The 13,092-nt window shown below is 44.6% G+C and overlaps 1 protein-coding gene across 4 annotated transcripts in view; it reads left to right on the forward strand.

Moving 5' to 3' along the window:
* The window catches only part of STAT3 (signal transducer and activator of transcription 3), a 78,016-nt gene that overhangs the window by 45,029 nt on the left and 19,895 nt on the right, over positions 1 to 13,092 (forward strand). For all 4 annotated transcript variants that reach the window (XM_017509412.2, XM_017509414.2, XM_017509413.2 and 1 more), the window contains exons 5-10: positions 6,187 to 6,282; positions 6,775 to 6,856; positions 7,052 to 7,146; positions 7,323 to 7,474; positions 11,727 to 11,885; positions 12,011 to 12,103. In XM_017509412.2, coding sequence (XP_017364901.1) covers positions 6,187 to 6,282; positions 6,775 to 6,856; positions 7,052 to 7,146; positions 7,323 to 7,474; positions 11,727 to 11,885; positions 12,011 to 12,103 — 677 coding nt within the window. The remainder of the gene's footprint in view (positions 1 to 6,186; positions 6,283 to 6,774; positions 6,857 to 7,051; positions 7,147 to 7,322; positions 7,475 to 11,726; positions 11,886 to 12,010; positions 12,104 to 13,092) is intronic.

Consider the following 13,092-nt stretch of genomic DNA (forward strand, 5'->3'; position numbering starts at 1 on the left):
TTCTGACAAACTTTCATGGTACAGATTATTCCAATATCATTCAGACTTTTCCAAAGTATAGAAAACCAAGAGATCTTTCAGGCTTATTTTATGAGGCTGGAGAGAAATCCTCGTATCAAAACCTGAAAAACAGCCAGGTGTGGTGGCTCACACCTATAATCCCAGCACTTTTGGAGGCTGAGTTGGGCAGAGTCCTTGAGCCTCAGGAGTTAGACCCGCTGGGGTAATTTAGCAAGATCTCATCTCTATTTTTTTTCTTTTTAAAGTAAAGAAAACCTAAAAAATGGTGTAAGTAAACAAAAATGGTTAGGATTTTTGGCATCCTACGCAGTCCACCAAACATGGTTTATATTCTAGGAATGCAAGGATGATTTGTTGACATTAGAAATTCTATTAATGTAATTCATTAAATTAGTAAGTTAAAGAAAAAAATATTGTTTTTGTTAAATTATAAAATCCAGTATAAATAGGATTTAATCAATTCTTTCTTTCAATCCAGTTGACCCAATATCAGTTGGATTTTGTCAATTCTTTCTTATCACAAGAAAGAGTATTTATCAGAAACCAAAGGGAGCATGATAGACAGTGGTGAAACACTGTTCTCTAACTTAAGCATATCCTAAGAGTGACAGATTAAAAAAAAAACCACTATTCTCAATAAAAACAGCAAACGATAAGGATGTCTTTTACCCTTGATATTTTTCTGAAAGATTCAGCCTATACACAAAGAAAAAGAAATTAGGGTATAAATATTGGAAAGCAAGGGACAGAATTATTATTATTTACAGATAGATAGGTCTTCCTAGAAGATCCAAGAGAAACAAAACTAACAAAATGATTGGAACTAGCAAGGTTTAGAAAGGCCATTGTATACAAGATAAATATTTTCAGAATCTGTAGTTTCCCTATACAGTAGCAGCAGTAACCTATTAGAAAGTGTAATGAAAGTAAAGACCTGGGCTGAGTGCGCTGGCTCACGCCTGTAATCCCAGCACTTTGGGAGGCTGAGGTGGGCAGATCATGAGGTCAGGAGTTTGAGAACAACCAGGCCAATATGGTGAAACCCTATCTCTACTAAAAATACAAAAAATTAGCCGGGCATGGTGGCACGCACCTGTAGTCCTAGCTAATTGGGAGGCTGAGGCAGAAGAATCACTTGAACCTGGGAGGCAGAGGTTGCAGTGAGCTGAGATCGTGCCACTGCACTCCAGCCGGGGTGACAGAGTGAGACTCCGTCTCAAAAAAAAAAAGAAAGTAAAGATCTGATTCATAATAGTAAAAACAAATGTATGCAATTTGCATATACTATTGATATGTATGGGAAAATATCTGGAAGTGCATATATGAGATCATTAAAGTAGTTGGTCATAGGAGACTTTTTTACTTTCTGTGAGGAGTTTTACTTTCTTTAATATCCTATGCTCAGGGACATTTTTTCTTTCTTTTTCTCCCCGGACCTTCTGCTCTTTAAAAAATTTTGGGAAAATATACATACATTACATTTCAAATTTACCATCACAATCATTTTTCTTTTCTTTTTGAGATGGAGTTTCACTCTGTCACATAACCTGGAGTGCTGTGGTGTGATCACAGCTCAATGCAGCCTCAACCACCTGGGCTCAAGTGATCCTCCTGCCTCAGCCTTATGAGTAGCTGGGACTACAGGCACACGCCACCATGCCCAGCTAATTTTTTTTTTTTTGGTAGAGACAGGGTCTTGCCATGTTTCCCAGGCTGGTCTTGAACTCCTTGGCTCATCAGCTGATAAGAGAGAGCTCACCAGGAAGAAAGAAGATCATGTTCAAAAACAGAAACAGAAACGTGTATTCTTGGGAGAAGTGTAGAAAGTTCAGCGTCTGATTGGGTCAGGGAAGATGAGCTAGTCAAGGCCACATGATAGGGGCTGGGCGCGGTGGCTCACACCTGTATAATCCTAGCACTTTGGGAGGCCAAGGCGGGTGGATCACGAGGTGAGGAGTTCAAGACCAACCTGGCCAAGATGGTGAAACCCTGTCTCAAAAAAAAAAAAAAAAGGCCACATGATGATGTTTTAATTAGTCATACCTAACAACAGAGCTCTGGAAGAGCAGTTTACCACAAGGGGCCAATCTGCTTCAGTTTGGACCCACAGCCCTGCCACTTGCTCTGTAGCCTTAAGTAAATAATTTTTACTTTCTCTGTTCCTCCAGTGGGAATGATAATACCTTCTTCATAGAATTAATACATGTAAAATGCTTATAACATAAGCATCTGACACATAAATGCGAGAATTTTTTTTTTTTTTTTTTTGAGACGGAGTCTCACTCTCATTACCCAGGCTGGAGTGCAATGGCGCAATCTCGGCTCACCGCAACCTCCGCCTCCTGGATTCAGGCAATTCTCCTGCCTCAGCCTCCTGAGTCGCCGGGATTACAGGCATGTGCCACCATGCCCAGCTAATTTTTTGTATTTTTAGTAGAGACGGGGTTTCACCATGTTGACCAGGATGGTCTCGATCTCATGACCTCGTGATCCACCCGCCTCGGCCTCCCAAAGTGCTGGGATTACAGGCTTGAGCCACCGCGCCCAGCCTTTTTTTTTTTTTTTGAGACGGAGTCTCCCTCTGTCACCCAGGCTGGAGTGCAATGGCACGATCTCGGCTCACTGCAGCCTCCGTCTCCCGGGTTCAAGTAATTCTCCTACCTCAGCCTCCCAAGTAGCTGAGATTATAGGCAGGCACCACCACACCCGGTAAATTTTTGTGTGTTTTTAGTAGGGAGGGGGTTTCACCAGATTGGCCAGGCTGGTCTCGAACTCCTGACCTTGTGACTTCCCAAAGTGGTGGGATTACAGGCGTGAGCCACCGCGCCCAGCCAAGAAAAATGTTAACTGCTTTCTGCTACCGCTGACATCACCATCATCACCTTCACTGTAGGAAATGGGGACTCAGTGCAGATTTCTTTTTCTTTTGAGACAGAGTCTCACCCTGTCACCCAGGCTGGAGTGCAGTGGTGCGATCTCTGCTCACTGCAATGTCTGCCTCCCAGGTTCAAGCAATTCTCATGTCTCAGCTTCCCAAGTAGCTGGGACTGCAGGCATAAGCCACGATGCTTGGCTAATTTTTTTTTTTTTTTTTTTGGGAGATGGAGTCTTGCTCTGTTGCCCAGGCTGGAGTGCAATGGCCTGATCTTGGCTCACTACAACCTCCACCTCCCAGGTTCAAGCAATTCTCCCGCCTCAGTCTCCCATGTAGCTGGGATTATCGGCATCTGCCATCATGCCTGGCTAATTTTTGTAGTTTTGCAGAGACAGGATTTCGTCATGTTGGCCAGGCGGGTCTTGAACTCCTGACCTCAGGTGATCCACCCCTCCTTCAGCCTCCCAAAGTGCTGGGAATACCTGCGTGAGCCACCACGCCCAGTCCCAGTGAGGAATTTTAAGCAGAAAACTGATATGCTCAGGTGTGAGTGAGGTGGTAAATAACACTTACTGTGCAGGGCCCTGGAGCCTGAGAGGTTATCACACAGGCACTTGTCCATGCAGCACTGGGGTTTTCTGTTGCGGAAAACCTTTATATTTTATCCTGTTCCACAAGATAAAAAGATGTGGTTTAATAGAGGCTTCAACTTACCATGGGAGGTAGGAACGCCAAGGGTATACCAAGGATGTTTTCAATCAGATAGATTAGGGGTCTGCAAACCATGACCTTGGCCCAAATCCAGCCTGCTGCTTGTTTTTTGTAAATGAGTTTTTTTCTGAACCCAGCCACACTCATTTATTTATGCATTATCTGTGGCTGCTTTTGTGCTGTAATGGCAGGGCTATTTGTGGCAGGGACTGTATGACCCAGAAAGCCAAAAATATTTACCCTCTGTCCCTCAGAGAAAAAGTTTGCAACCCCCGATATAGAGCTATAAGTTGGATATTTGTGGCCTCAACCCGGGCCTCACTGCTATTTTCTCTGTTTATATCATCTGGCATGCTCTTAAGTGTCTAGAACGGGCTAAAGATAGAAGATTGGTTGTAATTCCTGCCACCAGGGGCTCAGGCTAGTTGGGTTTATAACTACACAAAGACTCAAAGTAAGAAAGACACAGAAGAGGATGTGTGTCATTTTTTTCTAAGGGGTTGAATACGATTTTGTAGGAAAGCAACCATTTGAACTGAATTTGAGGTGAGTGAGTTCAGGTGTGTTTGGGCTGAAGCCCAGGTCAGGCTGAGTGGATCTTGGGTGGGGAGGGAGTGTGAAAACACTCTGCATGCAGGGAAGAGTGGGTAGTTCAGGGCGACTGAGGCACGGGGAGGGAAACTTTAAGTTATAAACTGTGTGAAACAGCTTTCTGTGTAGGCTTAAGATGTTTATAGTTGGAAGCAGTGGGGAGCCAATAAAGTTTTTTACAAAGGTATTAGAGTGGCTTTCTGTGGGAGATAATCACGTTTTCCCCCTTTAAGTGTAGTACTACTTGAGAAATAGACATGGGAGTGGAATGAAGGTTAAATCAGCTGTATTGTTGGTAAAACTAGAATGGAAGCTATGGCTTGAGCTGGTAACCATAGGGGCTTTCCGATGCCTGGGCCTGAGTTAGATCTTGGGGTGGAGAGATTGGCTCTGTAGAGCAGCACTCCCACCCCACTCCAGCCATCTATATGGAGCTTCAGCAACCGTAGGCCAACACTCATTGAAGGCAGAGGGATAGGCCTCTAGAACTGCTTCTAGAAACCAGGCTGCTGCTCTTACCTGTGGTGTGCTCTAAGAAGGCAAGAGTGAGAGGAGGGAGGCACCAGCTTAGGTGCTGGGTTCTTTGAAGATCTGTGTGTGCACAGTCTTTCTCCATCTTACTAATCAGATGAATCACTCTGACTGTGGGAAGAAGTAGGGGCATGGGTCACCTTCCCAAAACTTCTAAGAAGTTTGTATTCTGTGGACTTGGATAGGGACCATGGGAAAGGAAGAAAATGGTTGCCCGTAAAACTGGCTCTAGCGCAGCCTCAAACTCCTGGACTTAAATGATCCTCTCACTTCAGCCTCCCAAGTAGCTGTAACTACAGGTATATGCCACCATGCCCAGCTTATTTATTTATTTGTGAGACAGAGTCTCACACTGTCACCCAGGCTGGAGTACAATGGCGTGTTCTTACCTCACTGCAATCTCTGCCTCCTGGGTTCAAGCAATTCTCCTGCTTCTCCTGCCTTAGCCTCCTGAGTAGTTGTGATTACAGGTGCCTACCACCACACCCGGCGTATTTTTTCTGTTTTTAGTAGAGATAGGGTTTCACTATGTTGGCCAGGCTGGTCTCGAACTCCTAACCTTGTGATCCATCCGCCTCAGCCTTCCAAAGTGCTGGGATTACAGGCGTGAGCCATTGTGTCTGGCCCACGCCCAGCTAATATTAAAAAAAAAAAAAAAAAAGGTTTTGTTTTGTTTTGTTTTGTTTTTTGAGATGGGGGTCTCTATCTGTGTTGCCCAGGCTGGTCTCAAACTCCTAGCCTCAAGTGATCCTCCTGCCTTGGTTTCCCAAAGTGCTAGGATTACAGGTGGGAGCCACCATGCCCAGCCCAAGCCTATAATTTTTAAGTTTCATATGCTATTTGTTCTTGTTATTTCATTCATTCATTCATTCATTCATTTGAGATGAGGCATCCCTAGGTTGACTAGCTAGTTTTGAACTCCTGGCCTGAAGCAGCCCTCCCACTTCAGCCTTCCCAAGTGCTTAGATTATACATGTGAGCTGCTACGCCTGGCTTTCTTTCTTCTTATTCTTTTTCCATGTGCTTTTTGACTTTTTCCAAGCCAACCTCCCCTTCTCCCCTGAGATACTATCTTTTGATATGAAATTTCATCCCTAGGGCAGGATTTTTTTATTATCTCTCATAAATATACTGGATACTAAGTTTCAGCAGGCATCCAACATCTGTCATAAATTGTTCCGAATTTTTTTATATACTTGCCCATGAGCTTTTTGAAGGCAGGGACCATGTCTTAGCTGAACATGTGGTCTCTTAGTTCATAGAGGGGGTTTATAGTATGACCTGTGTAATATCACCTTTATAGTGATGGCACCTGCCTCTGTTTCCCTTCCTTTCCTGATGGCAGCAGCATCTCAAGCCAAACAAGAAGGTTAGGTAGGGTGGGATGGAAGCTGGGCAGAGGTATTCCTCTCCCCGTATTTCTGTGTTCACACGTGCATTGACTTCCTTTTTGGCAGCAAGGGGGCCAGGCCAACCACCCCACAGCAGCCGTGGTGACGGAGAAGCAGCAGATGCTAGAGCAGCATCTTCAGGATGTCCGGAAGAGAGTGCAGGTAATGCAAGTTGCAAGCCTTGGGCAGGGAGCTTTTATTAAATATATATATATATGTACATTTTTGTTGTTGTTGTTGTTGAGACAGGCTGCAGTGGCAGGATCACAGCTCACTGCAGCCTCAACCTCCCAGGCTCAAGTGATCCTCCCACCCCATCCTTCCAAGTAGCTGAGACCACAGGTGTGCACCACTACGCTCAACTAATTTTTAAAAAATTTTTGTAGAGATGAGGGTCTCCCTGTGTTGCCCAGGCCAATCTTGAATCCTGGGGTCAAGTGATCCTCCTACCTTAGCCTCTTAAAGTGATGGGATTGCAGGCATGAGCCACTGCATCTGGCCACCAGGGAGACTTCTCTCGGGGGTACTGCCTGTGGGTCCTGCATGTATCTTTTTTGAGGTTTTGGCTTCATTTCAATTCTTCTCAGAAACTTTATTTTTTCTGTTCCCAAGGAAATCTTTCTTTACTTCTGTTTTTTTGTTTGTTTTAAACAGGATCTAGAACAGAAAATGAAAGTGGTAGAGAATCTCCAGGATGACTTTGATTTCAACTATAAAACCCTCAAGAGTCAAGGAGGCAAGTGAATATTAGAGACGTTAAAACCTCTAGAAAGTGAGTTTGTGTGATTGAGTTGAAAGACTTATCTGTCTTAACTCTGTGTTTAGACCTTACGGCGGGCGGGGTGCAAGGGAGCTATTGGTGCTCAAAGGAGCCTGGTTATTAAGGACAGGAGTATTCCCTCGGGTCAAGGAGTTTTTTCTTCCTCCACAGATATGCAAGACCTGAATGGAAACAACCAGTCAGTGACCAGGCAGAAGATGCAGCAGCTGGAACAGATGCTCACTGCGCTGGACCAGATGCGGAGAGTAAGGGCATCGGTCGGCCCACTTCCCCTGGGTGTCTCGCTCACTTGCGGGATCTCAGCGTCTTGTGGCAGAACTTGCTTGGTTTCTAAGAAGTTCCTGCTCTGGAGTTGACTAAAGAATGTGGTTAGAGACGGTCTGAGGAAATGTCTTCTGACTTTGTTTTGGTTTCCAACCAGAGCATCGTGAGTGAGCTGGCGGGGCTTTTGTCAGCGATGGAGTACGTGCAGAAAACTCTCACGGACGAGGAGCTGGCTGACTGGAAGAGGCGGCAACAGATTGCTTGCATTGGAGGCCCGCCCAACATCTGCCTAGACCGGCTTGAAAACTGGTAAAGGATGAAAGAGAAGCTTTTCCTTTCTTTCTCGAAAGCTAGATTGAATTATGATCTTAACTGCAGGCCCACAGAATTGGTACTATATCTCCAATGCAGGGTCTTTTCCATATTCAAATCAAGCCCAAGAGTTAAAAGTTTTTACTTTATTTCAGCTGGACGCATGGCTCACACTTGTAATCCCAGCACTTTGGGAAGCCGAGATGGGTGGGCAGATCACTTGAGGTCAGGAGTTCAAGACCAGCCTGTCCAACATGGTGAAACCTCATCTCTGCTAAAAATATAAAAATTAGCCGGGCATAGTGGTGCCCCCAGCTACTCTGGGCAGCTGAGGCAGGAGAATCACTTAAACCTGGGAGACAGAGGTTGCAGTGAGCTGAGATTGCACCACTGCACTGCAGCCTGGGCAACAGAGTGAGACTCCCAACTCAAAAAAATAAAAATAAAATGAAGTTTTTACTTTATTTGGAGAAAATTCATTAATAAAAATTTATATTATTATATTTTAAGAATATTTTACTTAATGATTCAATTAAGGCTTTGGTTTAATTGTACTTAACATAGATAAAACTTTAAGTTATTTTAGTAATCTGAAACAACACATGCCCTTCTTAAGGGAAAAAATTCAAATACAGAAAATCAAGAGAAGAAAAAAAAATTTTCTTTTTTTTTGAGACAGAGTCTCTGTTTCCCAGGCTTGAGTGCAATGGCACGATCTCATCTTGCTGCAACCTCTGCCTCTCGGGATCAAGCAATTCTCCTGTGTCTGCCTCCCAAGTAGCTGGGATTACAGGCGTGTGCCACCACGCAAATTTTTTAAAATTTTATTTTATTTTTTTGAGACTGAGTCTCACTCTGTCGCCCAGGCTTGAGTGCAGTGGTGCAATCTCGGCTCACTGTAACCTCCGCCTCCCAGGTTCAAGTGATTCTTCTGCCTCGGCCTCCTGGGTAGCTGAGATTGTTACAGGCACATGCTACCATGCCCGATTAATTTTTTTTTTTTTTTTGGGGACGGAGTTTCGCTCTTGTTACTTAGGCTGGAGTGCAATGGCGCGATCTCGGCTCCCCGCAACCTCAGCCTCCTGGGTTGCTGGGATTACAGGCACGCGCCACCATGCCCAGCTAATTTTTAGTATTTTTAGTAGAGACGGGGTTTCACCGTGTTGACCAGGATGGTCTCGACCTCTTGACCTAGTGATCCACCCGCCTCGGCCTCCCAAAGTGCTGGGATTACAGGCTTCAGCCACCGCGCCCGGCCAATACTTTCTTAAAAGTAGGATTGTGGAGTTGGTGATTGATAACTATTGCCAATGTTTCCTCTATATAAGTTATATCATTTTGCAATCCCACCAGCAATACATCCGAGGGCCTGTTTATTTCTACTTTTCCAGTAGATTTGCACCAGCTGTCANGCACGCGTCACCATGCCCAGCTAATTTTTTGTATTTTTAGTAGAGACGGGGTTTCACCGTGTTGACCAGGATGGTCTCGATCTCTTGACCTCGTGATCCACCCGCCCCGGCCTCCCAAAGTGCTGGGATTACAGGCTTGAGCCACCGCGCCCGGCCCTAATTTTTTCTATTTTTAGTAGAGATGGGGTTTCACGGTGTTAGCCAGGATGGTTTTGATCTCCTGACCTCAGGCGATCCGTCTGCCTCGGCCTCCCAAAGTGCTGGGATGACAGGCAAGAGCCATCACGCCTGGCCTAGAGAAGAAAAAAAAAACTTCAAATCATCAGCAGTACCAGTAGTTAAAATTTTGGTTGATGCTCACTCTAGACATCTGTCATTATGTACACATAAAGATAGAAATTTATATGGTTTATATTAGCAGGATTTTTTTTTTGAGTCAGGGTCTCACTGTGTTGCCCAGGCTAGAGTACAGTAATGCAATCATGGCTCACTGGAGCCTCCATTTCCCAGGCCCAAGCAATCCTCCCACCTCAGCCTCCTGAGTACTGGTTGGGACTACATGCATGCACCATGATACCTAGCTAATTTTTACATTTTTTTGTAGAGACAAGGTCTTACTTTGTTGTCCAGGCTGGTCTCAAACTCCTGGGCTCAGGGGATCATCCCACTTCAGCCTCTCAGAAGTGCTGGGATTACAGATGTGAGCTGCCGTGCCCAGCCAAGGATGTTTCTTTATATGCTTTTCTGTAATTTGCACTTTTACCTTCATCCAGCAAATCTTACTGCACACCCTTCATGTATGAGGCCCTATAGTGAGTATGTTGCACCAGCTTGCCCTAGGAGAAACTTGACAGATACAGAGAACCTGAACTGGAAACTTAGGGCACCTCTACATGAGAATGCCTATCTATTTCCTATCTATTCATATCCTCACTAACCCCAAGTGTTGTTAATTTACTGAAAGCAGTTTAAAATGCTTCCTGATCAGGGAATGAAGAAGCTTAACTTCTGGGAATGGAAGGATAGAAGTGCCAGAAAAATGTTCAGAAATCCCTGCAGTGGTCCTCCTCCCTCTCCTTTTACTTTCTGTCTTTTTGGTCTTTTGGTCTTTATTACTAGTGATAAACCATCAAAGAATGATGGAATGACACTAAAATTCTCTCTTTTTTTTTTTTTTTTTTTTTGAGACAGAGTCTCACTCTATCACCCAGGTTAGAGTACAGTGATGCGATCTTGGCTCACTGCAACCTCCCCATCCCAGGTTCAAGCGATTCTCAGCCACAACCTTCCAAGTAGCTGGGATTACAGACCCATGCCACCATGCCCAGCTATTTTGTTTGTATTTTAGTAGAGATGGGGTTTTGCCATGTTGGCCAGGCTAGTCTTGAACTCTCAGCCTCAAGCGGTCCAACCGCCTCAGCCTCTCAAATTTCGGGATTACAGTTGTGAGCCACTGCGCCTGGCCTAATATTCTCTATTCCTGGAGATAGACTTAATGAGCTTTCTCTCTCTATTCACGTATTCCTTATGCATGTTATCAATATTTTCAAACATAATGTCATGTCCTTTGATCAACTGAAAGCTGACATTGAAAGGGCTCATGGGGGTTGGGTGTCATGGCTCACACCTGTAAATCCCAATGCGTTGGGAGGCAGAGTCAAGAGGATCACTTAAATTCAGGAGTTCAAGACCAGCCTGGGCAAGAAAGTGAGATCCTGTCTCTACAGAAATTTTAAAAACTAGACATGTACCATTACACTTCAGCCTGAGTGACAGATGAGACTCCATATCAAAAAACTAAACTAAATAAAACAGGGACGGTGGCACACACCTGTAGTCCTAGCTACTCAGGAGGCTGAGGTAGGAGGATCACTTGTGTCCAGGAGTTGGAGGAGGCAGTGAGCTGTGATCATGCCATTGCACTGCACTGCACAGAGTGGGCCCTATCTCAAAAATAAATAAATAAATAAAAATGAGGTGAAGGGCCTGGCCAAGCTTGCACACGTAGCATGTGACAGAGCTAGCTGAAACCCATCTTTGTGAGCTGTCTAATCTTTTTCAGAGTCTTTACGTTCATGGACAAGTTAGGATGGGGAAAGTAAGTGCTAAATTCCATATTTCAGGTTCTCTAGATCTGGGCTCAAATGCTTGTCATTTTCCAATGATAACTCCATCAGTTCCTCTTAGTGGTATGAAGTTTAATGCTTCTTTTTGTATGCCCAGCCCCCTCTTAGAAATTTGAGATTTTAGGAAGGGACTAGTGATAAAAGGTAAAATAAATTATTTTTTGGCCCTGGACTTTGGGAGACTGAGGTGGGTGGATCATCTGAGGTCAGGAATTTTGAGACCAGACTGGCTAACATGGTGAAATCCCATCTCTACTAAAAATACAAAAAATTAGCTGGACGTGGTAGCACACACCTGTAATCCCAGCTACTCAGGAGGCTGAGGCAGGAGAATCGCTTGCATCTGGAGGTGGAGATTGCAGTGAGCCAAGATTGTGCCATTGTACTCCAGCCCGGGCAACAAGAGCAAAACAAAACTCCACCTCAAAAAATAATAAATTAAAAAAAATAAATTATAAATGATTTTCTTTCTTTTTTTTTTTTTTTTTAGCATCCACCTTACTTGGTGAAAAATTCCTCTTTTCGTAATGTCACTGAACTATAAACCTAAGATGAAGAATTGTAACTTTCATGCTATATATATTTCACCACAATAAAAAAATTCCCCTTATTGTAGAGGGGTCTCCATGTCTGTGGTATTTCCTTCCCCTTCTCCAGCTCACCTATGTACATTCAGTTTGGTAATTAGCAGCTTTCTTAATTTATTGGCAGGATAACGTCATTAGCAGAATCTCAACTTCAGACCCGTCAACAAATTAAGAAACTGGAGGAGCTGCAGCAAAAAGTTTCCTACAAAGGGGACCCCATTGTACAGCACCGACCAATGCTGGAGGAGAGAATCGTGGAGCTGTTTAGAAACTTAATGAAAAGGTAACTTAGCATCCTTGTCCCTTTCCCTCATCTAAAAAACACCAAAAGACTCACGTGGTAAAGTGAGGGGTGGGCTGACTTCTGGTCGTGGCTGTGGCATGTGAGCCCGTCTTCTCTTTCCTCAGTGCCTTTGTGGTGGAGCGGCAGCCCTGCATGCCCATGCATCCTGACCGGCCACTCGTCATCAAGACCGGTGTCCAGTTCACTACTAAAGTCAGGTGGGCCACACCACTTCCGTTTCTGGTAGAGATTTTAGTGAGGGACACTGTTTAGGGCGAGGGCAAGAGTTGGTGGCTGGGTCATCTTTCCAGGTGTGGTGTCATAGACAGGTACACTGTTGCAGGGATGAAATTTGTTGGCACACTATCTGCTTGTGCTCTGATTCTGATGTCAAAAGCAAAAGAGCAGTCATCTTTTTGAAGCCACCTGGGCATATTCCTATGATTGCAGACCTGGAGTGTCAGGCCACAGCTTCTCCTTTTGGCTAAGGGACAAAAGAACATCAACTATTTTCTGTTCTTTGAGGCTGCCCTTCCCTGTGGATTTTAAGGGAAAGAGTAAGGCTTAGTGATGGGAAAGCTGAGAGGCCCCAGGGCAGGTGGGTGGTGGGCCTGTAGGGTGAAGTGTTACTTTCACACTCAAGTCAGAGCAGGTGTGCTGGTGTTTTGACTTTCTGCAGTGAAATTTCCCTTGTCAGAAATTTAGTATGGTGTTGGGTTTCAGGTTTAATAGAAGAAAATGCCAGCTGTACAGCATGTGTTCCCGTAATATTTTTCACTAAATGGTTTTGATTATTCTTTTGTGAATCTCTCACAACTTTATACAAGTTGTCCTTAGACTTTTTCTCACTACCTCTGGCTTGAACGGGTGATGCTAAACTTCTGTTTTTGTTTGAGACAGGGTCTCACTGTGTCGCACAGGCTGGAGTGCAGTGGTGTGATCACAGCTCACTGCAACCTCTGCCTCCCAGGTTCAAGCAATTCTTATGCCTTAGCCTCCTGAGTAGCTGGGACTACAGGTGCACACCACCACACCTGGCTAATTTTGTTATTTTTTGCTAGAGATGGGGTTTCACTGTGTTGGCTAGACTGGTCTCGAACTCCTGGCCTCAGGTGGATCCTCCTGCCTCAGCCTCCTTAAGTGCTGGGATTACAGATGTGAGCCACTGCTCCTGGCCTGATACTCAACTTAATATCAAGATGGCATT

This window comes from Cebus imitator, unplaced genomic scaffold, assembly GCF_001604975.1.
Source record: "Cebus imitator isolate Cc_AM_T3 unplaced genomic scaffold, Cebus_imitator-1.0 Scaffold415, whole genome shotgun sequence".
Lineage (NCBI taxonomy): Eukaryota > Metazoa > Chordata > Mammalia > Primates > Cebidae > Cebus > Cebus imitator.